Raw genomic sequence first — 27,254 nt, forward strand, 5'->3', positions numbered from 1 at the left:
ATGAAGATTGTAGTAGAATGAGTAAAATCTCTTAATTATTAACCAAACTTTTTAAAGTTTGAACCCTACATACATTTAAATTATTCAAAGCCTATATAAATATCAGACATAAAATAAAAAACTAAAAACAATTAACGCATCAACTTTATGAAATTCTAGGGTTCAAGAGATCTTCTACTGGTGAGGTATAGAGGGTTCAAACTCTATTAGTACCATAATATTCCCTCCCCTTTCCATCTTCCTCCCTTTATGTAATAAAATTAAAGAAAATATATATGGGCCAGAGTGTTGGCCAGTTAAGGTCTCTCATGTTTAAAAGATGAAAGTAGCCGAGATGAGAATGTTGAGATGGATGTGTGGGCAGACCAGGAGCGATAGGATTAGAAATGAGGCTATTCGGCGGTGGAAGACAAGATGCGAGAAATGCGACTGAGATGGTTTGGGCATGTGAAGAGGAGAGACACAGACGCCCCAGTGCGGAGGTGTGAGAGGTTGACCATGGATGGTTTCAGAAGAGGTAGGGGTAGGCCGAATAAATATTTGGGAGAGATGATTAGACAAGACATGTCGCAGTTACAGGTTATCGAGGACATGACCTTAAATAGGAGGGTGTGGAGGACCCATATTAGGGTAGAAGGCTAGTACATAGTCTCGTTAGTCTTCCGTATTAGTAGGCGCATTAGCGCACAATAATTTCTTGTGCTCTGACTTCTGTTATTATCTTTCTATTACTTTCTGTACTTTGATTACTCTATCTTATCTATGTCGCTTTCGTTATCTATGTTATTCGCTATTTGCTTTCCCATATCACTTTGAACTTCTTAGCCTTATCTGACCTCTTTTTATGCTTCTTTTGAGCCGAGAGTCTCTCGGAAACAGCCGTCCTACCTTGGTAGGAGTAAAGTTTGCGTACACTTTACCCTCCCCAGACCCCACGTTGTGGAATTTCACTGAGTTGTTGTTGTTGTTGTTGTTGTATATATGAAATCTGATGTAAGAAGCAATTTAGTTGAATGGACATTTCGAAAATCTTAGTGGCTCAATTGATTGACTCGATGAACTTTCAGCTTGTTAACGATGGTTCTTAAGCAACTTATATTCATCGTAATGCTCAATTTTACCTCCTTCGGTTTGAAAAACAACTTTCTTTTTCCTAAATCATTTTATTTTAACACATGCGTGCAATTTAACAACTTGAGATAGAAATTAGAATGATAAGGATATTAAAGTGTCCAAGGCATGCCATAGAGTCTATATTTGCATTTAGATTTAGAAAGGAATACAAGACAACAACATTAATTATGCATTATATGGTCTTTGTTATTTGGCAAGACAAGGCAGCATATGATTCTCTATATGACAAATTTAAATCTCTTGTATCAGAACCTTTACAAGACACAATACAAAAATCTCCACCTAAGTGGTCAACCAAAATGTTGAGCACTTCTCAGTAGAAACAAACCAAACTAATCTAAAATGGTCTGCAATTCACAGCTTTCCAGGAATAAATTGAACCATTCTAACTAGAGTTTTGAGCAAAACTTGTTTTGACATCATGCACCATGTTAGTGTAAATACAAGGGCGAAAGTCCGGCCTCCTGTAAGGCCAACTAGAACAACCAAAAGAAGAACAATACTTGCTGAATTCTGCTCTTTTCTTGCTAAATTATCTACCTTAACAATGGTTGCATCAAGCACTTTTTCAGAGCTCTTTTGACAATCAAGTTTATCCTTTTCCTGAGTTTTAACATCATTTTCCTTTATTGTGATCATCTGATTACTTATCTTCCTTCTGAACTTCTTTGCAAGAAATCTTTTCATCTTGGATTTCTGAGATTTCTTTCTCTTGGATTCCAACAAATCATTTCTCAATTCCTCTTTTTTCTCTGAGTCCATTCCTTCCCTACTGGACTCAGAGGAACTTAACTCTTCTTGCTGTAATAATGGCACCTTAAAAACGCAATCTTTTTCTTCTAACTCAACCATTTTAACTCCAGAGGATCTCCAAACCTGTTGTACCACCAACAGACTCTTCCTTTGTGCTCCTGCAACAGGCATGAGCCATCTATAGACGCATTCCCCCGAATGTTCAAGGAAATACAACAAGAAAGCTGATATTGTTATTCCCATTACAAGCTTCTTTGTTCCTAAAACCAAAACCACCACCAGAAAGATCTTCAGAAGCGCTATTAACACCATATTTTTATCAACAGCTTCATCAAGATCAAATCTTTCATCTTTTTCCTGACACCCCTTTAACTGAGACCTCTCAATGGTGCAACATCCTGGAAAAGGTGGAGTCGAAGGAGAGCTCAAATGGGGCTCAGCTACCACTGGAGGATGCCTCTTTTTCTTGGAAGTTTTCATGAACTTTCGACGATTCTTGACAAAAAGATCCACAAGGAAAGAGGGGAAACCAGTCTCCACCATAAGAGGAGTTTGAGAACGAACATGGTCCTTCACCAATTGAGATATACTTGTCTTCTTTAACTTTTTCCATGGAAAAGACATGCTTGGAAATATCCAAATTCAAACTCAATAAAAATCTAATCTCCTCCCCTCCCCCCTCTAAATATGCAGTATCTGAGGAATTTTAATAGGGGAAATCCAAAACAAAGCTGAAGATAAGAAGCAAGAACATTACAAGGGTCAAGACATTATAGTGTTGGACTGTTGAACATCACATGATCTTGGACAATAATATAGACGGGCATGAAGATCTAGGTCTGGTCACGCGTATACTTATGGAAAAAAAAAATATCTTTGGAAGAAACAGAGAAGGAGAGAGGATGATATAAAGGAATCTGAAGGTGGGAACACTATAATTAGAGGTCCTACTATGGTGCCATTACTTTTTCTTTTGTTTCTTTACAACGTACCTATAGTCAAAAACTTTATGAATTTTATGATCTAAAATTAAAAATACGTATCAAACAATTTTTTAATTTTAAACATATCAGATAAAAAATTGAAATTAAAAAATTATAAATAAATTAAAAAAATATATCAAATAAATTGAAACGAATCTCGTGTGGGGCAGGAAAGAGAAGGTTAGGTAGGAAGCAACATTATGCCACCTGATACACATGCTTAATATGAAAAAATATATTCCCACTCAAATAATTCCATTACATTTGAAATGTGTGGTAAACTTAGAATTGATGCATTCCCACTTATAGATTGTCACACTCCTCCAAGTATACTTTTTAAGACAATAAATAGTTCTGTTTCTTTTCTAAAAATCCAGTTTGTCACGTTAATACATAGAAAAAAGAGAATTTGTTGCAATGCTTCAACAGGATTTTTATAATTGCCAAACTGGTACAAGATACAATAAATGGCCAACATACAGCCCAATGATAAATAAATACAACCTAGATGGACTGATGAGCACAATGTTTCGCAGCAAGGTTACGTAACCCTTACACAAGTTATCACAAGGATGAAATGCCAAGTTCCAATTATATTGTAGCATGAAAATAGTGGCAAAATGAAAAAACTGGAACTGGATTTCAAAGAAAAAATAATTCTAACCCTTCTAATAGAAAGTGCATAGTGCTATGATTCTCCTATCCGAAGGGAATCATCTGTTCTTGGCTGATTTTGAATGTGGTAGAGTTCCAAACACTTTATCCCAGAAAGAGGAGGTGATACCAAAACCTTTGTTCTGGATACGAAAATGATGATTCAAGTGATATTTCTGTGAAAGAAGGGCAAAAGATCACCAGTTAGGATCATAGAACAGGTTAAGAATGCTGCATCTTATCGAGATTCATAAATTGAGATGAAAATATCGCTTCAAAACAACCCATATACCCATTCCCCCACCCACCCATGACAAACCCCAGGTAGAGTGCTTCTTTATTACCCTAAACAAAGGATTTAACCACAAACTATAACCTGAAACAACAGTCTCAATCTCAAGTACCACAAGTGAAAACATAACTTGCAATGGTATGACAATTCTCTTGTTAGTAGTTGAAAACGTTAAACAAAGAAACCAGCAGGGTCTAAAAGCATCTTCTCAAACGGACACATTATTACACCTGACAGGAGACATCACAAAAAGCTAACTGAATACCACAATGATGGCGTTAGGGAGGTGTTAACAAACATATCCTCTTACCTTAAGATTTTTAGGCACTTCAGCTGATGGTTGCCCGTGATGCAAGTAATAGTGGGTTACGTCATACATAATATAGCCCAATAATCCACCTCCAAACAAAGCAGGAGCAGTGGAGGGAGTTGACAGGAATTTGATCAAGTTCCAGAACTGCAATTACAAAGTACAGTATCAAAAGTTGTGGGAAAAGCAAATAATCATTGTTCTTAAGCATACTCGCACAATTCAGCATTAAGTATAGTCGTGATCAATGTCACTTGGGGAAAGGCAAATAATAAGAAACTTATGATTTTCATTCATTTTGCAACATTTTGTATATAAACTCCGAACTTCGACAAGCTGTGGAAGTAGGCTAGTATTATATTCCTTTAGTTGCTTTGGCCATGTTGACTTTTCCAAAATCAAACTAGAATTTGTCTAGTGGAGTTTCATGTAATATCTGGTGTATACCAAGTGCTTAATTCCTTTTTAGTGTTTTTTCTTCATTTATTAGGCAGATAAGATGGCTTTGCCAAAGCGTTGTTTGACCTCTGAAAACCAAATGAAACATCAATGAATGGAGAGAGTAATTATCTTTTATTTCATGAAAAGCGGTTTTAACCATTTGAAATTGGGATCTTTTAGATTTGTGTGAAATTATAAAATAAAATAAAAAAACAGTTCTCAGGTAAAATATAAGACAATGTTAAGATATTAAATCCAACATACTGGTACAAGGAGAATAGCCGTTGCAGCAGGAGGAAAAACCAGCCGTAGACCATCCATGGGATGCTTATGATGACAGCCATGAAGAAGATAATGAATAGTGTTTCCCCTGTAACAAAACATGAGTTTAAGCACACAGGAATAAAGAACCTGAAGCAGAGGGAAACGTCAGGCAAAATAAGTACAAACATGATCATTCCCTTCTCAGATTACAAAAAAGAATAGAGAGAGCACTAACCAATAGCTCCTTGTATTGATGTGAAAAAGAAAACGATGAAGAGTGTATTCCATCAGTGTCCAGATGAAAATGCCAAAAGTCACCATCAGTGTCACCTCTGGAACAGTACGACCCATACGGATAGATATGGAGATGCTATAGCACACAACTGGAAGCCATATGGTAGGAATTGCCCACCAAACTGTGCGAGTCAGAAACTGTTTCACAAATAAAAGGTATCAATACCTTATGTACATAGCAAGATGATGTGAAAATGAATTATCTCACGTGGTGTGGGGTATTTGTATGGTGCACACTCTAACAAGTTTTATATCAATCTTGTCTTAATAGAAACGCATGGCAAATGAAAATTCAAGCTAAAAGAAAAATGAATAATTCTAACTGTAACTGTACCTCCCAAAAATCACTTTCAAAAAATCGAGGACCTTCCTTGCTGACAATGGGCTGGTGAACCCACTCTTGATAAGAGTCTCCAAGGTGGCCAACCTGAGAGCACATTTGAGAAGTCAAAAAATACAAGTGGTAATACGACGGTTTATTTACTAATTTCAATCAGAATAGAGGGGTTTAGGCCAAGGAACCTGTTATACATGACAAAGAAGACTTTACAAAGACTTTATCGAACAAAAAAAGAAGAGGAAGAAGAAAAGGCGCTTGCAACAGGAAAACCATAAATAGTTTTCCATCTGAAAGATCATGACAAGGAAATACATCACCACATATTATTCCTTTCTACTTCTTTCCTGTCATTGTTATTTAATTTTCTGCATACTTTGACAAGTACAACAAAGAGATGAATTATGGAGCTCAATAATGATATAGGTTGAAACAAAATGAAATAATAAGACAAATGTCTCTGCCAATACATACTGGAATAATCTTAATTACATAATGAAAAACCCTGATGATTGGCAGGAAGGAAGATCAAGGAGCAGAACGTAAACCTTAAAGACACGTGTGCAGATCTAAATAAAAGTGCATCATCCATCCCCCCCCCCCCAAAAAACAAAGTTTGGCGTACAACGGTCAAATGGTCTACTTTCCGGCAAACATTTTGACATTGCTTCATCAATTTTATAAATTATTTAGACACTACATATAAGAATACCCTCCATCACATTTTTTAGTGAATGCACTTGCTTAACTGTATACAGAGTTTAGGATGCGAATTTCACCCGTGTACTATATTAATGAGAGTGGAGGAAAATAGTAAAGTAATGACCAAAAAAAGAGTTTCATAGAGAAAGCATCATATCGGAGTTGAAAAGCTAAATAGTTAATGAGTTTGAAATTCTTACAACTTTAAGAATAATGTAGGAATAATATGTATCAGTAGAACTCCATCAAATATTTTGAAATTCCCCAAATGGAAAGAGTGACATGTAATTGGAGCAAATGGAATACTATACAACAACTACTACTACTACACCTTAATCCTAAGCTAGTTGGGGACATGGAGTATGGTATATGAATCCTTACTAGAAGTTTCTATATTTCACAGTGGCATATATATCTCAAATTGGATTAAGCGCCTCCTAGAAAGCATAAGACCTAGAGTAAACATATTAATGTGGCTAAAATATAGTCCCAACTCCCAACTATTAGGTGGACTAAAAATATTTTAAAAAATTATTTAACAAATCTGAGAAGAAATGTAGTTAAAATTAATCGTTGACTTCCCAAATTAAGTATCAAATAAAGTAGGATGGAAGAAAAAAAATATAGAAGGTGTAAACTGTAGAGTTTTACCTGGTATACAAGTGGCTTATCTAAATCCACAGTGAAGCCTTGTGCAACCATAGTGGATAGAAGCTAATTGATAGATCTAGCAAAGAAAACAGAAAGTAGTTAGAAGGCTGCTAAGATATGGTTCTACATGAAATATTCGATAAGAAGTTCAAGAGCACCTATTGAGATGAGAACAGTTCCGATAAAGAAAATAGAAGACAGATCATATGGCTACCCACAAGGTGCTATTTGATGTTTTATCTTTAAGAACTTTACTTGTAATACATCTTGGCGCTTGGTGAGTCATTCTATCTCTTTGGGCACTTAAATTAATTCAGTAGCTCCATGATTGAGTCCAGAAGAGATTTCATGTTATATTTACTTCAGGGTGCTCTGGGAGAACTACTAACTCAAACAAAAATAGCTTGGCCTGCTTCATTGAACTATTTTCAAGGAAAATTTTGGCAAACTGCACAAGCATGCATAAATCCTTTTTTTATGAGACAAGTGTATTTGATCAAGCAAACATCATGCAGCTTATATATGATATCAAATGTAATTGCAAAAATCAAGAAAAATAAGTGATAAGTCTCATTTATGATTGTTTATCATTTGACCTATCCCAAGTAGCTACCTCATAAACATAAAGATCAAATTTTGACAAGGAAAGAGTCAAGAGTAAGAGTGGAGATTTTATTGTGTCAATATGTGATTCCAAAAGTAAAAGTAAAATGCTCCCACTAAATTGAAGTTTTACTAATATAAGATAGGAAAATCAAAAAATTTAAAGGGGAAATGAGGAAGTTATCAGTTACCGTGGAATAGACAAACAATGGCAAAAAATGGCGCAACTCCGCTTGTTTCATTTCCGTTCTTAACTACTAGTAATATCTTTTAAATGGCTTAGGTGAACTGGTCTTATTTATCAAGAGGAACCATAAATTGTAAATAAACAAGCCAGTAAAAAAGATTGCAGAAAGTATCAAAGCAGGCTAGAATATTTAAGAAAATTCCCTCAAGCACACAAGAAATTGATTTTCATAACATTCAGTTTATAGAAGAATGCATCAAATTTTCAGTATATCAGTCTTAGCCCATTGGGATAAAAGAAATACTTGAAAATGATATCCTTTGCAAACATGTTATGAATGTATCAGGAAGCTACATATACTTGCAGAGTACTGCTAGTTACTTAATACAGGCAGAGGAGATTCATAAATTCTCCAGTTACCTTCAAATTGTTGTTTTTATGTTCGTTTGACCCCCCCAAAAAAAGAAGGATAACGAGAAAGAAAGCGTAATTGATTTGTAAAAGCAACTTGCTTAAACATCATGAATTACATCAAAATCCTTGTAGATGCATACGGAACTTCAACAATTCAATTTACAAACATACAACAACAACAACAAACATACCCATTAAAGATTCGTTTTTTTTTCCTTCCACAATGCACATTCACACCACCACACATAAAAAAAGTCATAAATCTCAAAACCCCAAATACTGTACTCTAACAACATAGATCTATTTCACAAATGGCGAAAACTCAACCACAATACAATGAATCGAGAAGATACTTACCTCGAAAAATGCAGTATTTTTCTCCCCAATTGAAAGGATGTCTCTCTCTATGTGCAGACCACAAAACACTCAACTGCTGGCTGTAATGGTTGATATTTTTAGGAGTCGGTTTACTTTTAACTTTTCTACTTGTTAATTAAGTTTTCTATTATTGGGTAAATTTACGGCACGCACTTGCCAGTCTGGTCACAACTCACGCATCCAGTATGTGCCTCGAATATTACTAGCAACTTTTGGATTTTTTAATAAATTGCGCTAAGATAAGTTCGAAAAATTCCATACTACTTATCGTACCAAGTCATCTATTATATCCCATTATTTTAGTTTAAATGAGTAGATAAATAATTTTGAGACAAGTAATAAATAAAATAATGTACATATTATCTCTTATTTTTTATGTCAAACGACCCCTTAAGTCTTTTTCTTTTGGAAAAAGGAGGAGTTTCATAATAATTCAGGGAGAATAAAATATTTATTAGCTGATATTCATTTTTGAAAAATACACCTTAATTATTTTTATAATGTTAACTATAAACTTGAAAAATTATGGAGTTCTAAAATATATGGTTAGAGAAAAATATATGAAAAATTGTTTTGTTTTTGGGTATCTGAAAAAAGAGTCCTAAAAATATTTAGAAAAAAATAAATATCGTCAAATTTATTATGATGATTGCCATAAATCAATGTTTTGAAATTTATGTTGAAGGAAATTCTTTTTTGAAAGTTTTTTTAAACCTTTTTGTCTATTTTTGGGATATTGTTGACTATTTTTTTTGCCTATTTTTGTATTTTTGTGGACCTTTTTTTGGACGTTTTTATAAAACCTTTTTGACTATTATTTTGAAAGTTTTTTTACTATATTTTTTCTGAATCAAGTTTAATTTAGTTGGATAAAGATTCTTCAAAATTTAAGCATTGTAAAAAATCTTCTTCATTTAGTTTTTATTATAGTCAATATTTAATATTATTAAAATAATGATATAATAGTTAAAAGAAAATAGTGAAAAGACTATATCGGTGCTTCAATTTCTGAATATTGGGAAAAGGCTCTTTAATCTCAAGAGAGTTGATTTTATTTTTTTGGCCTTTTTGATTAAGAATTTCTAAAAAAAAAAAAGGAGATAATTATTATTATGACTTTATTTTCAGAAAGTAAGAATAATTAGTTTATTCAATATTAGTATTAGATTTGATTTTTTTGATTGGCTTTCATGGAAAGAGAATATTTCTCTTGATTATTTTTGTTGGCATAGTTATTAAAAAAAACATATAGCGAAAAATCAAATCAAAGGTAGCCACTAATTGCTTTCAGAAAAAAATTAATGCAGAAGGGTTAAGTATATTTTAGTTTACTTTTAGCTCTTTGGATTAAGCAAGTAAAATAATAATTAATAAAAATTACGAATTAGTATTCCACATTCATAACATTTAATCCTAATGTGAATTTTTTCTCTTTGTATGACCTGAAATTTATTAATTCGCTGTTGTTTGCTTAGGAATAAAAAGACAAAAGATAATTTTGAGAATTGCTCCTTACGATTTGAGGTAAATTTACTATAAATATTTTAAATTTGTTCTTGAAGTTATGTAATATATAATTTAGTATGAATTTTTTTTCCTTCATATCAGAAAAATAGAGATTTGATTTTTAATTATCGTAGTTATTTGGCTTGCAGTTAAATTTTCGTTGTTGGTCTATGTTGGTGTTTGCCTGAGGAATAAATAGGCCATTAGACGATTTCGAGAATTGCTCCTTATGATTTGAGTATTTATGTTATATTATTATGTTCATGTATAATATAGCGTTCATTTTTCCTTTACATTATCATTCATAGTGTGTTTTTATATATCAATAGAAATTAATTTTGACTTTTGATATCAATAACAATATATATATATATATATATATATATATATATATATATATATATATATATATATTATTAATAAACGCTATACACACATACAAAGCACGTACACTTGACTAGTAGAGATGAAGAAAACAAATGAAAAATGCCATTGATTTGTATACTAAAAACAACTATTACTACTTGTAATTGGAGGTAACTTCGGAGAGCAAGCTAGGATAAAAACTGTATAAAATATGCATTTTAATTGTATAAATTTGTACAATGAATTAGGACTGAAATTTAGTCCAAAACTATAAATGATAGATATTTTTATAAAATATAAAAAAATGGGTAATTTTTAAAAGTTTCCAAATAATAGAACTTGGCCCAAATACTAATTTTTTTCTAGTGTTTGAGAATTTGGATTGTCTGCCAAAATTATTTGTCAAATAATGACAAGTTGTAAGGCCATACAATATTTGTGAAGTTTATTTTTAAATATATTTGAGATTACAGAATATCTATGGTGAAACGGGGCCTTAGTTAAATGGTGAATGTTAAGCTTTTTAATTCCTCCATCGTCTTAGGAGTTAGGATATCTATGTTCAAACGGCGTTTTTAGCTAATAATCATGTGAATCCAAAGAAACCATTTTTTTTTCTATTCCGAAAAGCACCTAGCTAATTTTAAAATTAATTAAAGAGCATTAAATAACTTAAAAGAATAAATCATATAGTTATCAAGAAAAAGCCTAACGATTTGTGAGTCTAGAAGTTGAATTAACAAATTTAATTAAATGTCTAAAATTAAACTAATACATCTTTTTTTAGAAATAGTCATTTCTTTACTAATTTAGTCAAAATTATAAGTCAATTCACTAGTTGTATTAATGAAATAATTTAAATGCGGAAAGTAATTTTAAAAACATCTCTTTTCAAAGTTTCCATTTTAAATAATTTATACACTTTTAGCCACAAAATATTTTAAATTCACCGGTCAATCATATTCGCGAATTTCTGAGGTGCCTTACACCTTCCTTGGGAAATGGCTAGAACGCCTAGAACCCTTACCCTTTGGTTTGAAATTAAGGTTTTAAAATAAGGGAAAATTACGTAAATAAGTAAACATATACTAGTTAATTAGTTAACATAGCTATACTTTAGCTAATTTACAATTTGCAAAGCAAACATATACTAGTTAATTAGTTAATATAACTATACTTTAGCTAATTTACAATTCTCCACTAACATTTAATGTTAATTACGGTTCAAGCTTGTAAAATTCGCACGTTTGTATAATTCAAAATTTGTATAATATAATTTGTATAACTTTTGTATAATATAATTTGTATAACTGTTTAAAGTTCAAATATTTGTGATTGTATAAATTCTTTATTTTTAATTTATACAAAAATAATTCAATTATCCGCGAATTATACAAATAAGATAGCTTAAACTATAGCTACAACCCGTAAATATTCAAACTATAGCTAAAGAGCCTAATTGAATTTATTATAGTGGTTATTTAAGAAATTTTCCCTTAAAATAACCTCTCTTGTTTAAAATGATTTTCTAATTTCCTTAAAAATAGGTGGCGAGTCTAACTTTTACGAATAAATAGCCTAGTTATGAATCGTTTGAAAATGAGGCAAAACACTGATTTTCCAAGCTACTTGTAGGAATATAGTAGAATCCCTTCACAATACAATTATGTCAATACCCACAGCAGAGATACAACTAATTTAGAAGGGAAAACAGCTCCAATCACCTCCAAATATTCATCTCCTCGTCGGGTCCTGCAGCTCTACAAATGCTTTATATGTCTCTAGATAATGCTAAGAAAATTATTTTTGATGAATTCATTCATAGATTTATCAATTCATTGAAGAGTGAATTTCCTAAGCACACATATAGTAAATGTGCTCGAATGTGATCCTTTGTATAGTTTTTGTCAGAGTAGGATATAAGGAATATAGTAGAGGCCAGTGGGATCGCAAGTTGCAATAATATTAGCATTGAATGATATTTTTCTTTTTGTACGTGAGGTAGTAATGGCTGAGTTATCCCGTGATTTAGAATTGAGTATGGAATCAATTGAGTCCACGAGGTTATTACTGAGCATTGTGCATGATTTTACTGATGGTGTTTATAATATGTGTTGTTATAGAGAAAATTAGAAAAATGGTTTAAGTATTATGTTTGGGTTAGGTTCAAATAGTCCAAGAAATTATACCCCTCAGTAGTTTTGATCCTTCAATAATCAACAAAAATTGTTTTCTTTATTTCAAATTCAAAAAAGTTAAATATATTTGTATATAGAAATCAAATACCATTTTTAGCATAGAGATGAATCTAGGATTTTTATGTTAACAGTTTTTTTTAATTTCTCACCCCATGTCTAGTAATGGAATTCTTCTTTGAGCATTGACTAACAAGTTCCATTTTCTTACTTAGAATGAAATGATGAGTCATCTTTTGCATTACTTACATTTATGACTGCTTGAACTGAAAGTAGTTTTTGCAATGGCATTTATGATTTATTTTGTCTTTTAAGCTGATCAACAATAAAATGCCAACTATTTTAATGAAAGTTGTGGAGTCACATCTTTTGTTACTAACTAGAAAGAGGAGGAATACTTTGTTCATTTGTGAAAAAGTTGCTTGGATCAATCTGATATTTTGCTCTCGCCAATCTTTGAAAGTTACCTTTAAAATACTTGCCACCCCAAGACATGATAGCTTGTCGATAACTTGAGTAATTACCTTGTTGATTGATTCCCAAATCAAGATCCCTATAGCTGATATAAGCAGCTCTTGGTGAATTGGACACATATGGCTCCATGTAATTGTAAAGATTTTGGATCCAATACAAATATTGTTTGGATCTCTCATTTGAATCCCATTTCACTATGTATTGTATGTTGTAAATGTTCCCTTTTCTATGAGGAAATGGTATTTCACATTCAAGAATTTCATCCATTTTCCCTCCTAATGGATCCATTATCACGAAAACCATTTTTTGGTGCAAAAACCTCTCGGAAATCCCCTGGAAAATACTTTCAGGCATTGGCTCAACGACGAAATCTGATTTTCCCTTGAAGTTGCTCTTGTATTGTGTTTTTCTATCCAACAGGACTTCTAGTGGCTCGCCTTTTTGGTAGCCTGTGAAGTAGAGGACGGATTGTATCCAGCTCATCTCCGTGCAATCTTCCGTCTTCAAGCCTAATTCAGGGAAATTCGTGTTCATAACAGAAATCAGGTCAGTTTTCAGTCCTAAGAAGAGTGAATTGAACAAGACTTCGACTTGCTTCACATTCCCCTGGCTATCAACTCCATCGATTTGTTGAATAATTACTCGAATGAAGAGACTCTTGGGTAGTTTACAAGCTATGTATTGCCAATTATGTACAAGCTTGACACCTTCTTGATCTAAGCTCTTGTGAATAGTGAAAACTGTCACCAGGGGCGGAACGCGAACTAGCTTCACTTTCCAGGCTGATATTACTCCAAAACTAGCTCCTCCACCTCCTCTAATTGCCCAAAATACATCTTCTCCCATTGTTCCTCTGTTTAAAATTCTACCATTTGCATCAACCAAATTGGCATCTATGATATTATCAGCAGACAGGCCATATTTTCTCATCATGGTGCCAATGCCACCTCCACTAAAGTGCCCACCAACACCAACACTTGGGCATACGCCAGCCGGAAATCCAAGAATGTCACTTTTTTTAGCTATGTCATAGTAAACCTCTCCAATGGTTGCACCACTCTGAATCCAAGCAGTTTCATCTTCTATGTCAATGTTAATCGATCGATAATCGACTAAATCAAGGATTATGAAAGGGGTTTTGCAAAGAAAAGACAGGCCTTCATAATCATGACCTCCACTCATCACTCTAACTTGTAAACCATGTTTCTTGGCACAAAGAATTGCCCCTTGGATCTCATTTTGTGTCTTTGGTGTCACTATGAATGATGGCTTAAGTAGTGATGTTGAATTCAACCATCTTGGATTTTGTTGAGATTCTTGTAAAAGATATGCATATGAAGGAGATTTTTGGGAGTGAACAACACTTGAAGAGGTTGAAGTTGTGTGAAAAGACATGCATTTGGCAAAATCTTGAAGATTTCCATAGCTTAATGTTGTAAGAAGAAAGAAAACTAGTAGTACTATGGAATAAGTCATGTTTTGATATGATCAAAGAATGAGCAATTTAGGTATATATTGGATTTAATTCAAACATCTAACATATATCATATATGACCAAGCAATTTTGTTTGATGAGAGTAATACTTTGAGGATTTATTATAGGTATTGAAACCTATGCTTATAGTATTGTATAGTACAAGTTAAATCCTTTAACAATATCCAATTAATTTTAAATGCAAGGCACTTCGTTAAGAACAATGAAAAGTAGTTATCTAGAAATAGTTGAGGACTTGTAGTTTAAATTTATGTATGAACTTTAAACTGATTTGGAAATTTCTAGGCGGAGAATGCAACATTGAGAATGTGTTACTATACTTCAAATAAAAACACTATGCCGAATGCCGATTCAATTGTAGTTGAAGAATTCTTGGAATACCTAATTAGTTGGAATATCTAATTAGGATTTAACTTGTATATATATTAATAACAACCTAAAAGTTTGTTCATATGACTATCTCAGTATAGTTTAACCTGTATTATAAATTATTCTTTTAATTATGTGTTAATTTCTTCTATGACTTTTCTACTATAGTATTGTTGCGCCCCATATTAATTAAATGGGTTAAGTCGAAGAACAACATATTGATGATTCCAGTACGGGTGATCGGTATTTCTATTGTATTTGTAGTGTAAGTAATCAAAATGTTCAGGTTGTGCTGTACTTGTATATATGTAACTCGTGTTCGTGTTCATATTGCACGTCTTGTAGTCGTGAATTTATATATAGCATGTCGAATGATACAATCTGTTTCTAGATTGTACATAGGACCTCAGTCTGTAAATACTCCTTCAGTTTATTTTTACTTGTCACATTTTGCTTTATGCGATTCAATTTTATTAATTTTTTAGGATAAATTGAATTAAATTAATTTTAAATTTTAAATTTAGATGTTCGAAAAGTATACAAAAAGTACTATAGGTTGCAATCTTTCTCATATTAATATGATGAAAAAATACATCTTAAAATGTGTGGGTCAAAGTCCGTACTATCCAGAGGCAAAATATGGCATATAAAAGAGAACGAAAGAAGTATAAAAACGACGTGTCAGAGATATTAAGTAATTGGAGCCTACTCGATTAACGGTGAGAGTATTTTTGTGTTAAAAACAAAAGGAAAAGTAAAATTATTCTATTTTAAATAATTTAGGAATTAAATTAAACTTTTTCCCCATTTCAAATTTACCGTGATAGTTTATAAAGTCGTGTTTGATGCTGAGCATATCTTAAACTTCATTTTATAGCTTTATAAAACCAATACTTTCTTAGGTACTTTGTTCTTAGTTGTATACAGCTTTCATCTTCCACCTTGCCTCTTCCCTTTAAAATCTATCTTGAAACGGGAATATAATATCCATTGTGCGGTTCACTTGTTAAATAACACTCGGACGGATAGAGATATATTCAGAATTTAAATTTGATAAATTCGATCTCTAAGATGTTTAGCACTAAATCTAATATATTTTTAAAATTATAAGCTTATATATACATTATTTTTTCATATATATATAACTATGCTCTATCGAAAATACTGAGTTGGGATGAATCCGTTACTATGCACCAACAATATCATCCTTGACACGTACGTCAAATTGCAAAAGTGTAGTGACTCTTTGAATACTCATTCTTCAAATGCAACATAATTTGTCTTGACATTTTCTGCTGAAAGTTAGGCAGATATTGGTTCTTAGGCACATGGGATAAGAACTTGAAAGTCAATTAGAAATTCTAGGTCATGGGACATTTGTGCACGTTTGATTGACTTAATATGGATTGTGGGTGCATTGGTCATCAAAAGTCAATAAAACACTGCCACTTACTAACTATTTGGTCAAGGCCCATTATTCAAAATCTCTTACATGTATTAACAACACTGTGATTATGATTAACTTAATACTTTATGTATAATTTGTATCTAGAAGAACTTGTATGAATCTTCTAGGTTTGTTTGATACGGGGACTAAATTATCTAGAGATTATAATTATTGTACTAATTTATCCTATTGGGTAGAATAGAAATGGGATAAAATAGTCTCAAGTTGAATGGAATAAGGTGATCAGTTCCTGGTCTTGATCAGAGACCACTATGTTCATGTCAGTAGTCCAACAAAGAGGCAAAGTAATGATAGTTTTCTTTCCATCACTAATGACACGCTTCGCTTGCTAGCTCCACATGTCCACTAGCTCTCTTGTCCAGAGCGACGAGAGCTTGAGTGGGTTGAACGGGCTCCTCCTCTTCATTCCCAATCAATTTTCTGTGGAATCCGAGCCGACTACACAAGGCGCTCCAGCTGGAATTGGACCAAACGGAAGAAGCCGCCCTCGCAAATATGATGGCCGAGATACGGGACAGGGAACTCGCTCACTTCTCCTATGATTAAGCCTGAGATAAAGTTTCCCAACTCAGTATAAATTTTATCTTAAACTTAATCATGGGATATCCCACTTATCCCGCGTACCAAACTGCCCCTCAATAGTTCCACACTATCACCTGTCCTAATGACTTGAAGTTCCTCTATTCATATCAAAACTGTTACTTTGAACTATGAAGTGTAATAAGCCAATAATAGATTAAGCTGGAAATCATTTCTCAAATATGCATGCTAGTTTTTAATATACTTATTGATTCATTACCAATTTAAATAACATAAAGTAATTTGATGCTCAATACTACAACTGTCCCTTAAACACTAGATGAAATTACTTAGATTATATGATCTTTGATTAAACCATACATTATACCACATTAAACAGCATAAAGTAAAGGATACTATTATTACTACTAGCCAAATATAAACTTAGCATCATCCCTTTAATGGTTAATTCTCTTTCCTTTTCTCTTCTTATTAGTACTAGTACTAGTAAGAGGAAGTACTGGGATGCTTTGTTCATGTTTGAAGAAATTTTCTGGATCCACCTTAGTCTTTATTTGCACCAACCTGTTAAAATTGTTCTTGAAATACTTGTTTCCCCACACACTGGCTTGTAAAAAGCTGGAATTAGTATTCACATTCTTGTTCATTCCTAAATCAAGATCTCTGTAATTCACATAGGCTTCTCTTGGGTACATAGATGCATAAGAAGTCATGTAATTGTAGAGCTTCCTGATCCAATCGACGTGCTTCGTGGCTAATTCTTGATCAGGTTGATTCCAGAGAGTTAAATACTGAATCTTGAAAATGACCCCTTTTCTATGTGGGAATGGGGTGTCTGATTCTGATATATTAGCCATCATTCCTCCATAGGGATTCCATATCATCAATGGTGAGTCCTCTTCTAAGAGCCTTTTCCATAGCCCTTCAAGTCCTGTTTCTGGTATTGGCTTTTTTACAAAGTCTGATTTGGCTTTGAAGTAATTCTTGAATTGTGATTTCCCCTGGAGAAGTACTTCTGGTGGGGTGTTTGTTGGGTACCCTGCAATGTACAGAATTGATTCAATCCAACTCATTTCTGTAGTGTCTTTTTGTGTCAATCCCAATTCAGGGAAACTCTCATTCATTATTTGTAAAAGTCTGTCAGCATTTCCAAGAAACACTGAGTTATAAGCTGTTTGAATAGTTCTTTCCCCCGTTACCTCTTTTTTGTCCACAACATTTATGACTACTCTCATGAAAAGACCCTCGTCAATTTTGTCAGCAACTTGCTGCCACTTGTACAAAACCTTCGTGGCGCCGTCTTCCAATGTTTTCGGGACAGTGAACACAGTGACAGTCGATGGAACAGTGACTAATTTCATCTTCCAAGAAAGTATGATCCCGAAACTAGCTCCTCCACCTCCTCGAATAGCCCAAAACAAGTCTTCCCCCATCGATTGTCTATCGAGTATGGTGCCATTGGCATTGACTATACGAGCATCGATCACATTGTCAACTCCAAGCCCAAATTTCCTCATCATGGAACCATAAGCTCCACCAGTGATGTGACCTCCAATTCCCAAGCTAGTACAGAGTCCAGCTGGGAACCCAAGAGTCTTGCTTTTCTCTGAAATCCTATAATAGACTTCACCAACAGTGGCACCAGCTTGAGCCCAAGCTGAATTCTCCTCTATGTTAACGTCGATCCCTCGAAGCTTCAAGAGATCGACGATAACAAAAGGAGACCCCATTTCAGAAATGTAGGAAATCCCCTCATAGTCATGTCCTCCACTCCTAACTCTGAGCTGAAGATCAAGCTGTTTTGCACAAATGACAGCTGCTTGGACATGGGGTTCTGTCATTGGAGTGAAAATCAGCTCAGGTTTAGGAACTGATGGCATCAAACACCTTAGATTTTGAGCTGTTGAATTCAAGATTGTGTTAAAAGTACCATCATTTGGGATAAAGAAAGCTGTGGGGAAAGAATCAGAGAAATCAGAATTCTTGCAAATACATTGGTAGAACTTTTCAGGGGTTGTATTAGAAAGAACAGAACAAGAACTCCACAATAGGACTATAATGAAAAATGAAACCATAATAGAGTTTGAAGAAGCCATAACTAATAAAAAGAAGTCTATTTTGGATTGATGAAGAAAGTGTAAGGGGTTGATGGTGTTTATATATTGATGAAGCTAAGATTTGATGCTGACTTTGTGTGACATAATGCACATGTCAGTGTTTAAATGTGCAATTACTAATATTGGGAAAATATAATTAATGGATGATTCCTCAAAAAGCAGTTTGGAGACATTTGGAACTTTGATTATGGGTATGTGACAAAGGCATTGAAGCTTTAGGAGACAGAAAAAGAAAGAAAATTTTAGAATGAAATTTTTTTTATGCTTTCTTGACTAATAGTTTGAATTGAATGCTTTCCCTTGATTGTCTCCTCCAAAATTCACCTAATAGTTTGATTCTTGTTTTCTACTGTTAACGAAAATTTAGGTCATTCTGTCATGATTCTACATTGGACTTAATACCAGATAAAATAATAACGTATTAATCTATTTAACTTTTGGAAATTGGACTTATTAGCATTGAACATATATGACATGAGTAAGACGGAATAGCTGAATATAAGGCGTAAATTTTTTTGAAAATAAAATTTTAAAGTCCAATTCGTCATCTAAAAATCCAAAAAGTTTGAGTATCAGTTTGGATTTTGATTTGGCTCAAACCATGCCCACCCCAACATAAATTTGTATGGAAGGAGTATTCTCTCCGTCTCAATTAATGTAACACAAATAAAGTTTTGAGATTTCTAATTTCTAAATTGTTTGTGAATTTGGTTACAAAAACTTTAAATTTTTTAAAATAAAATTTGTATTATCAAAAATAACGTAAAAAGTACGATAAATCATAATAATTAATAACACAATATTAAATTTCTTTCTAAGTTCTACTAGTGTTTCTAATACAAAGTAAAGTAATGACTTTGGTGTAATGCCATTAGTGACAATGATGTGATTGATGCAATAATGGTAAAAGAAAGCACTTAATTACACATTGCAATAAAATGCTTTTAAAGTGCTTAATCTGATAGACTTAACATGCAACTTTGTAAACTCAAATAGAGCTTCCATCTTTTCAAATACAGTGATGTTGATTTAATTTTGGGGGATGGAAAAAGATCTTTTAATTTATTATATGGCGAATCATATTACTAATGAGGCTTAATTTATATTGTAATAATTTGTGATCCACTTTTCTAGAGGCAAAAGAAAACCTCAAGTATTATATATTATTATTTTTTCCTTCTAAGAAAATAAAAAACAATCATTTATATATAGAAAGAAAATAAACAACCAATTATATATAAGAAAATTTTGATAAAAACATGATAAACATCCTTTAGAAACCATAACAAAGAATTCATATAATAGTATATTCTTTTAACTATCAAGTTGTTTACTTTATTTTGCGGTCAAGATGTACTATATAATTGCTTTAAGTTTTTTAATAATTCTTTGGATAAGTTTAAAAATCATTTTTAGATTTAAAAGTGAACTGCATCAATGCTACTAAGTTTCTTTGATACATAATATTAGTGAATGATTTTTTTGTGCGTCTCCCAAAATATCACTCTCACAAACTCAAAAGATTGATATATCTGTTTTCCTAAAATCTCAGTTTTCTCTCACAATGTTACAAACTTACAATTATTATTTTATCATTCATCATCAGAAAACAAACAAGAAAGTCATTTACAAAATTCATCTACACTTTGGATTCACTACTTATTTACTTTTCTCGTAAAAAATATTTCTTCCTTTACGGTATCCCTTCATTCTATGGAATAATTTATGGATGTATTTCTCCTTTTATTATTTCATTTTTGAACGTTTGTATCGTCTTTAATTACCAGACTGTGTTCTGATGCTTTCTTTAAAAAGTATATATTAACGAACTATATGTAAAGAGACAGAGAAAAAAATTGCAAAGATATAAATGACATTATCTATATAAAGATTTTCTATGCTTTTGAGATAAATGTATTTTAAAACAAAAGTTTTAAAATCATATACATTCTGTATTTAAGTCATTTTCAAGATTATAAAATTTCGAAATAAATTTGTTTGATTTTTATATGTAAACGTAAAATTTATATACATAATAGATTTGTTGTTTTATAAATAGATGTCATGAAAACTAGGAATTCTAATGGGATGTTTGCTTTTTGTTTATACCTTTTCTCTATATTATAGGGAAGATTTTGAAGCGATATATGATTTTTAGAAAAGAAAATTACAATTAATTGCTAATGTTTAACTAAACTTTCTCACGGGAAAATACTGTCAAGTTAATGACTTAAGGTCAAACTTTAAAAATATGTGTGTGGATATATATATATATATTTAAGTTTGTATATGTTCTCATGCAAATTTGCTTATATTGATGATATCTGATCCGTCTTACACACACCTCTATCATTCATAAAGACTTAAGTAATGCTCTAAAACACATTTGAGATCAACATAACATTTGTTAAAACTATGATGACCTAATAATTTCAATTTTTACCATTAAGTAAAATATTAAAAATGGGCATCTATTTAAAAGTTTTTAACTAGGATGTATGTGTATAGTTGTGGATCAAAACTTCATTTTGATTTTAGGAATAGCAGCATGCTACTGCAAAGGAGTAAAAATAAGACAGATGGTTTTTTTTTACTTCTTTGTAAACCTCGATTATGAGTTTATGATACTCAAGTGAATTCATTTAAATTTTTAAAATCAATCTTTGCTTTTGTTTTTTTTGAAGTTTTATATGGGTGTCTAGACCAATTTGCTAAAGCACCATTGAAATCAAACAAGGGATTTCCCGCCTTTATCCTTTTGAGGATATCCGATAAAAGTTATAATCTTTCCTCACTATCAGGAATGATAATAGGGCGGGACGGGGCAAGACAAAACATTAACGGAGAAAAACAGGAGAGTACTTAAATAGGGTAAGGTGGGGGTAGGATTGGGCGAAACTCAATCTGTGAAATAATTTTTATGGGGCAGGGCAGGTAATTAATGGGTCAAAATATTTTAACAGCAAACCATGACATAAAATAGACAAGTTTCCTAACAACGTTAGAAGCCAATCTGTTGTTTGTATTTTCATATGTTAGCTTCCTGCAAGAATGTGTAGAAATGAGCTGCAAAATACTTTAACTCTTCAAATAACAATAATTAAATGTAAAATGTAACAGTAACATAATTAAAAAAACAATAATTGAAAAAGAACCACAGATGAATGTTTTAGTTCTTATTCTTAATTCTCATTGCTCGTTACTTATTTGTTTACCACTGAGTACTAATTGATGTTCTAATCTTAGTTTAATTTATTATGAAAAAATCTAATAAGAATCTAGTTGCAACTTTTTAATAAGAAAATATACCAAAATAACAACAGGAAAAAAAGGGAGGATTTTTTTTTTTATTGTCTGACGGGTCAGGGCAAGTCTTAGAGGGGCAGGGTGAGGCAGCTCAATTTTTAAAAAAAATGTTAAACAGGACAGGACTAATAGCATGTTTGTTTGGATTGACTTATTTTTAAGCAGTTTATAAGTTGAAAACTGTTTAAATTAAAAAAAAAAATAGGTACATGCCAACTTTTTTTTTTAACTTATAAACTATTTTCATCTTATAAATTGCTTAAAATAAGTTCATCCAAATAAACTCAATTATTTATTAGGGCTTATTTTAAGCACAAAATGACTTTAAATTGACCAGCTAAATACTCAAAAAAAACTAAAAACAGCTTATAAGCAGCTTATAAGCTAATTCAAACGGCCTCTAAATAAAATTCTTTGTGGGCCAAGCCTCCCCTAAATCTATAAGAATCTGTCTTAATAGTTCCATCAGAATCTGTCCTAATTATGACTAACTTCCTATATTCATATCAAAATTGTTACTTTGAAGTTTAATATCGTGAAATTACAATATTACAAAATTATAATTGAAAAATAAAATGAAGAAAATAAAATATCTTTAGGCTGAGGTACGGATATTTTATTTTTGTTAAGGAGATTCAAAATCGATTCAGCAGTAGTCCTCTTGACTTGTCCCGTTCAGGATACAACAGCCTTATCACAAAATGTGACTCAACAAATTCTGTACAAGAATTGAGTCTAAAGCCCCATGAAAAAGAACACCTCCCTCAGGGGCGGAGCTACAGCCTTATTAGGGTGGTCAGGTGACCACCCTTCATCGAAAAATTAAATCGTGTGCATAAGTTTTTTTTTTCCTGTTATTTAATTATATTAATACAAAATGCACACCCTTAAACACAATTGAGATTGGTAGTCTAGCGGTAAGGGTGTTCATTTAAGTGTCCATGGAATCTTGATGTAGCAATTTTGTAATAATCTTTTTAAGTTGTAAAGAAAACAGAAGGGAAATAAATAGAAATAGCTACCTATCTTATAATTAGCCCTCTCACCCATTATTCAAGCCCATTAAATACGTTTTTTTTTTACTAATACTATGAAAGTTTGTCCCATCATCATAATAAAATCCACGTTAAAAATGGTACACATTTCAATTTTTTTTAAAAAAATTACTGATGGAGATTTTTTTTGTTTTATTTATATAATTCAATAACTTCTTTTGTCTAACTTTACTTGTTCAATATATAAAAATAGTTATTCACTTTTATTTGTTTAGTTTAAAAAATTAAGAGATAATTTATTATATTATGTTTATTTTATCCCTATTATTAAATAATATTCATTTCTTAATAAACAACTTATAATTAATAAGAGTGATATAGTAAAATTATCCTCCTATTTATTGTTTTCTAAGGGTATGCCAAGTCAAACAGACAAGATGAATAAGGGAGTAGTAGCTAAAACTGTTTTTGTTGACTTTTCTTTGTTAGTTTTGATTTATACCATTGATAGTTTTATAATTATAAATTTTCATATAATTTAGTTAATGATATGTAATTTAATTTTAAATTTGGGTGCACCCACTCATCTGTAATAAAAAATATATTTTGTACACCCATTCAGCTTAAAAAAAAATTCACTGTTTAAAGTTTGAACACCCTTAACAAAATTTTTGACTCCGCCACTGACCTCCCTTCAACTAATAAAAACTCTCTTTTTGACTAACTTTTATGCACTCTATATTTTTTTATGTGTCCAAAATAAAAGAAGATCATCTCTATTTATAGGTGAAGAAATCTTCCTAGCACTAAATAAAAAAATAATGATAAAGTAAATAGAAAAGATAAATAGGCAAGAGTTACATAGGTTACAAGGTATAATGGAGGAATAAATTAAAGAGTGAAATAATGTAGGGGTAACTAATGCCCAACGTGCAAATGCAACACGGACACAAACTGAAGAAATTGTAACCTAAGTAACAAATGCACAAAGGAGTAATGCACCATAATGACACACCAAATGCATCCTATAGTCAACGTGCAGCATACATCTACACACTATGGATAGATGCAAATAAATAATATACAAAATGTCACTAACAGAAGTCATTTCTCAAATATACATATTAGTTTTTAATTTAATTATTTATTCATTACCAATATAAATAACAAAAAGAAATTTGATGCTCAATATTACAACAGTCCCTTAGACACTAGATGAAATTACTTATATTTTATGATCTTGATTAAACCATACATTATGTAAAGGATACTATTACTATTGATCAAATATAAACTTAGCATCATCCCTTTATTGGTTAAGAGGAAGTACTGGAATGCTTTGTTCATGTTTGAAGAAATTTTCTGGATCCACCTTAGTCTTTATTTGCACCAACCTGTTAAAATTGTTCTTGAAATACTTGTTTCCCCACATACTGGCTTGTAAAAAGCTGGAATTACTATTCACATTCTTGTTCATTCCTAAATCAAGATCTCTGTAATTCACATAGGCTTCTCTTGGGAACATAGATGCATATTTAGTCATGTACTTGTAGAGCTTCCTGATCCAATCGACGTGCTTCGTGGCCAATTCTTGATCAGGTTGATTCCAGACAGTTAAGTACTGAATCATGAAAATGACTGCTTTTCTATGTGGGAAAGGGGTTTCTGATTCTAATATTTTACCCATCATTCCTCCATAGGGATTCCATATCATCAATGCTGAGTCTTCTTTTAACACCCTTTTCCATACCCCTTCAAGTCCAGTTTTTGGTATTGGCTTTTTTACAAAGTCTGATTTGGCTTTGAAGTAACTCTTGAATTGTGATTTCCCCTGGAGGAGTACTTCTGGTGGGGTGTTTGTTGGGTATCCTGCAATGTACAGAATTGATTCAATCCAACTCATTTCTGTACAGTCTTTTTGTGTCAATCCCAATTCAGGAAAACTCTCATTCATTATGTGTAAAAGTCTGTCAGCATTTTCAAGAAACAATGAGTTATAAGCTGTTTGAACAGTTCTTTCCCCCTCTAACTCTTTTTTGTCCACAACACTTATGATTACCCTCATGAAGAGACGATCGTCAATCTTGTCAGCAACTTGTTGCCACTTGTAAAAAATCCTTGTTGCTCCGTCTTCCAATATTTTCGGGACCGTGAACACAGTGACAGTCGATGGAACGGTGACTAATTTCATCTTCCAAGAAAGTATGATCCCGAAACTAGCTCCTCCACCTCCGCGAATAGCCCAAAACAAGTCTTCCCCCATCGATTTCCTATCGAGTATGGTGCCATTGGCATTGACTATACGAGCATCGATCACATTATCAACTCCAAGCCCGAATTTCCTCATCATGGAACCATAAGCACCACCAGTGATATGACCACCAATTCCCAAGCTAGTACAGAGTCCAGCTGGGAATCCAAGAGTCTTGCTTTTCTTTGAGATCTTATAATAGACCTCACCAACAGTAGCACCAGCCTGAGCCCAAGCTGAATTCTCCTTTATGTTCACGTTGATCCCTCGAAGCTTAGAGAGATCAACGATGACAAAAGGAGACGACCCTATTACAGAAATGTAGGAGAGCCCCTCATAGTCATGGCCTCCACTCCTAACTCTGAGCTGTATATTGAGCATTTTTGCACAAATGACAGCTGCTTGGACTTGGTATTCTGTCTTTGGAATGAAAATCAGCTCAGGTTTAGGAACTGATGTCATCAAACACCTAAGATTTTGAGCTGTTGAACTCAAGATTGGGATAAAAGAAGCATCTTGTGGGGTGAAGAAAGCTGTGGGGAAAGGGTCAGAGAAATCAGAGTTCTTGCAAATACAATGGTAGAACTTTGTAGGAATTGAATGAGAAAGAACATAACAAGAACTCCACAATAGGACTATGATGAAAAATGAAACCATAATGAAGTTTGAAGAAGCCATATCTGATAATCTTTAATTTGTTTTTGGATTGATGAAGAAAGTGTAAGGAGTTTATGGTGTTTATATATTGATGAAGCTAAGATTTGGACATATTGCACATGTCAGTTATAATTTTTTTTCCAGATTTGACTAGTGTTTAAATGTGCAATTACTTATTAGGAAAAGATGATTAATGAATGAGATTCACATTTGGTTCTTTGATTATGGGCTTGTGGCAAAGTAATTGGAGCTTTAGGAGACGGAAATTTTAGAGTGAAGGAAAATTTATGCTTTCTTGACTAAGAACCATTCTCCGCGGTAATGGTAAAATTTGCATATATTCTACCATCTGCACACCTCACTTGTGGAATTTCACCGATATATTATTGCTGTTTTGACTAAGAACCATCATTTTACTCTTTTTCTCTTTGAATTGAATGTTTTCCCTTGATTGTTTTCTCTAAAATTCACTTAATAGTTTGCAAACTTATAATTTTTTATTGTTAACGAGAATTGAGGTTATAATGTCCCTAGGATATGTGATTTCATATTGACTTAATATTATTATGAATGAATTTGTTGGATTACAAATCTATTTGACTTTTGGAAATTGAACTTGTTAGCGTTGAACATATAATATGAGTAGGGCTGAATATAAAACAAAAGAAAATTAAATTCTGATTTGGATTTTGAGTTGGCCAAACTATGCTCACCGTTATATAAATTGAAATAGAGAATTGAATTTCTTCTAAGTTGGACTAGTTTCCTCATACAAAGTAATGACTTTGCTGTAATGATGTGACTGAAGCATTAATGGTGAAAGAAGGCAACTTAATTACACATTGCAACAAAATGTTCTTGAAGTGCTTAATCTGATAGAGCCAACATGCCCAATGAATGCAACTTTGTAAACACAAATATAGCTTCCATCTTTTAAGATTACTATGATGTTGATTTAGGGTTTTGTGTTAAATGCGGGAACGGAAATATTTTTCATGAAAAATGTCTTTTGAAAAAATAAGTGATTTTTTTTAAAAAAATTTTGTTCGATAAATAAGTAAAAGATATTATGCTAATTTTTTTTTTGTGTTCGATACAACAATATTCTATAACTTATT

General features: G+C 32.4%; 5 protein-coding genes across 5 annotated transcripts; all 5 read right to left on the minus strand.

The window, feature by feature from the left end:
- Positions 1-1,280: 1,280 nt before the first annotated feature.
- On the minus strand, positions 1,281-2,840 carry LOC129873195 (uncharacterized). Its single transcript, XM_055948241.1, has one exon. It carries the CDS (start codon positions 2,509-2,511, stop codon positions 1,489-1,491), a length of 1,023 nt encoding a protein of 340 aa, XP_055804216.1. The 5' UTR covers positions 2,512-2,840; the 3' UTR covers positions 1,281-1,488.
- A 438-nt stretch (positions 2,841-3,278) lies between these two features.
- On the minus strand, positions 3,279-8,562 carry LOC129874290 (dihydroceramide fatty acyl 2-hydroxylase FAH1-like). Its single transcript, XM_055949553.1, has 7 exons — positions 8,377-8,562; positions 6,816-6,891; positions 5,460-5,552; positions 5,067-5,263; positions 4,832-4,937; positions 4,127-4,273; positions 3,279-3,700 (listed from the first exon to the last, which is right to left on the minus strand). Exons 2-7 carry the CDS (start codon positions 6,864-6,866, stop codon positions 3,584-3,586), a joined length of 711 nt encoding a protein of 236 aa, XP_055805528.1. The 5' UTR covers positions 6,867-6,891; positions 8,377-8,562; the 3' UTR covers positions 3,279-3,583.
- A 4,184-nt stretch (positions 8,563-12,746) lies between these two features.
- On the minus strand, positions 12,747-14,418 carry LOC129875170 (berberine bridge enzyme-like 22). Its single transcript, XM_055950612.1, has one exon. It carries the CDS (start codon positions 14,412-14,414, stop codon positions 12,840-12,842), a length of 1,575 nt encoding a protein of 524 aa, XP_055806587.1. The 5' UTR covers positions 14,415-14,418; the 3' UTR covers positions 12,747-12,839.
- A 2,633-nt stretch (positions 14,419-17,051) lies between these two features.
- On the minus strand, positions 17,052-18,919 carry LOC129873709 (berberine bridge enzyme-like 15). Its single transcript, XM_055948847.1, has one exon. The coding sequence runs from the start codon at positions 18,904-18,906 to the stop codon at positions 17,248-17,250; it is 1,659 nt and encodes a 552-aa protein (XP_055804822.1). The 5' UTR covers positions 18,907-18,919; the 3' UTR covers positions 17,052-17,247.
- A 5,618-nt stretch (positions 18,920-24,537) lies between these two features.
- Positions 24,538-26,160, minus strand: LOC129872606 (berberine bridge enzyme-like 15). The gene has a single exon (XM_055947549.1). The coding sequence runs from the start codon at positions 26,155-26,157 to the stop codon at positions 24,538-24,540; it is 1,620 nt and encodes a 539-aa protein (XP_055803524.1). The 5' UTR covers positions 26,158-26,160.
- Between the last annotated feature and the right edge of the window lie 1,094 nt (positions 26,161-27,254).

Source organism: Solanum dulcamara, chromosome 11 (genome assembly GCF_947179165.1).
Source record: "Solanum dulcamara chromosome 11, daSolDulc1.2, whole genome shotgun sequence".
NCBI lineage: Eukaryota > Viridiplantae > Streptophyta > Magnoliopsida > Solanales > Solanaceae > Solanum > Solanum dulcamara.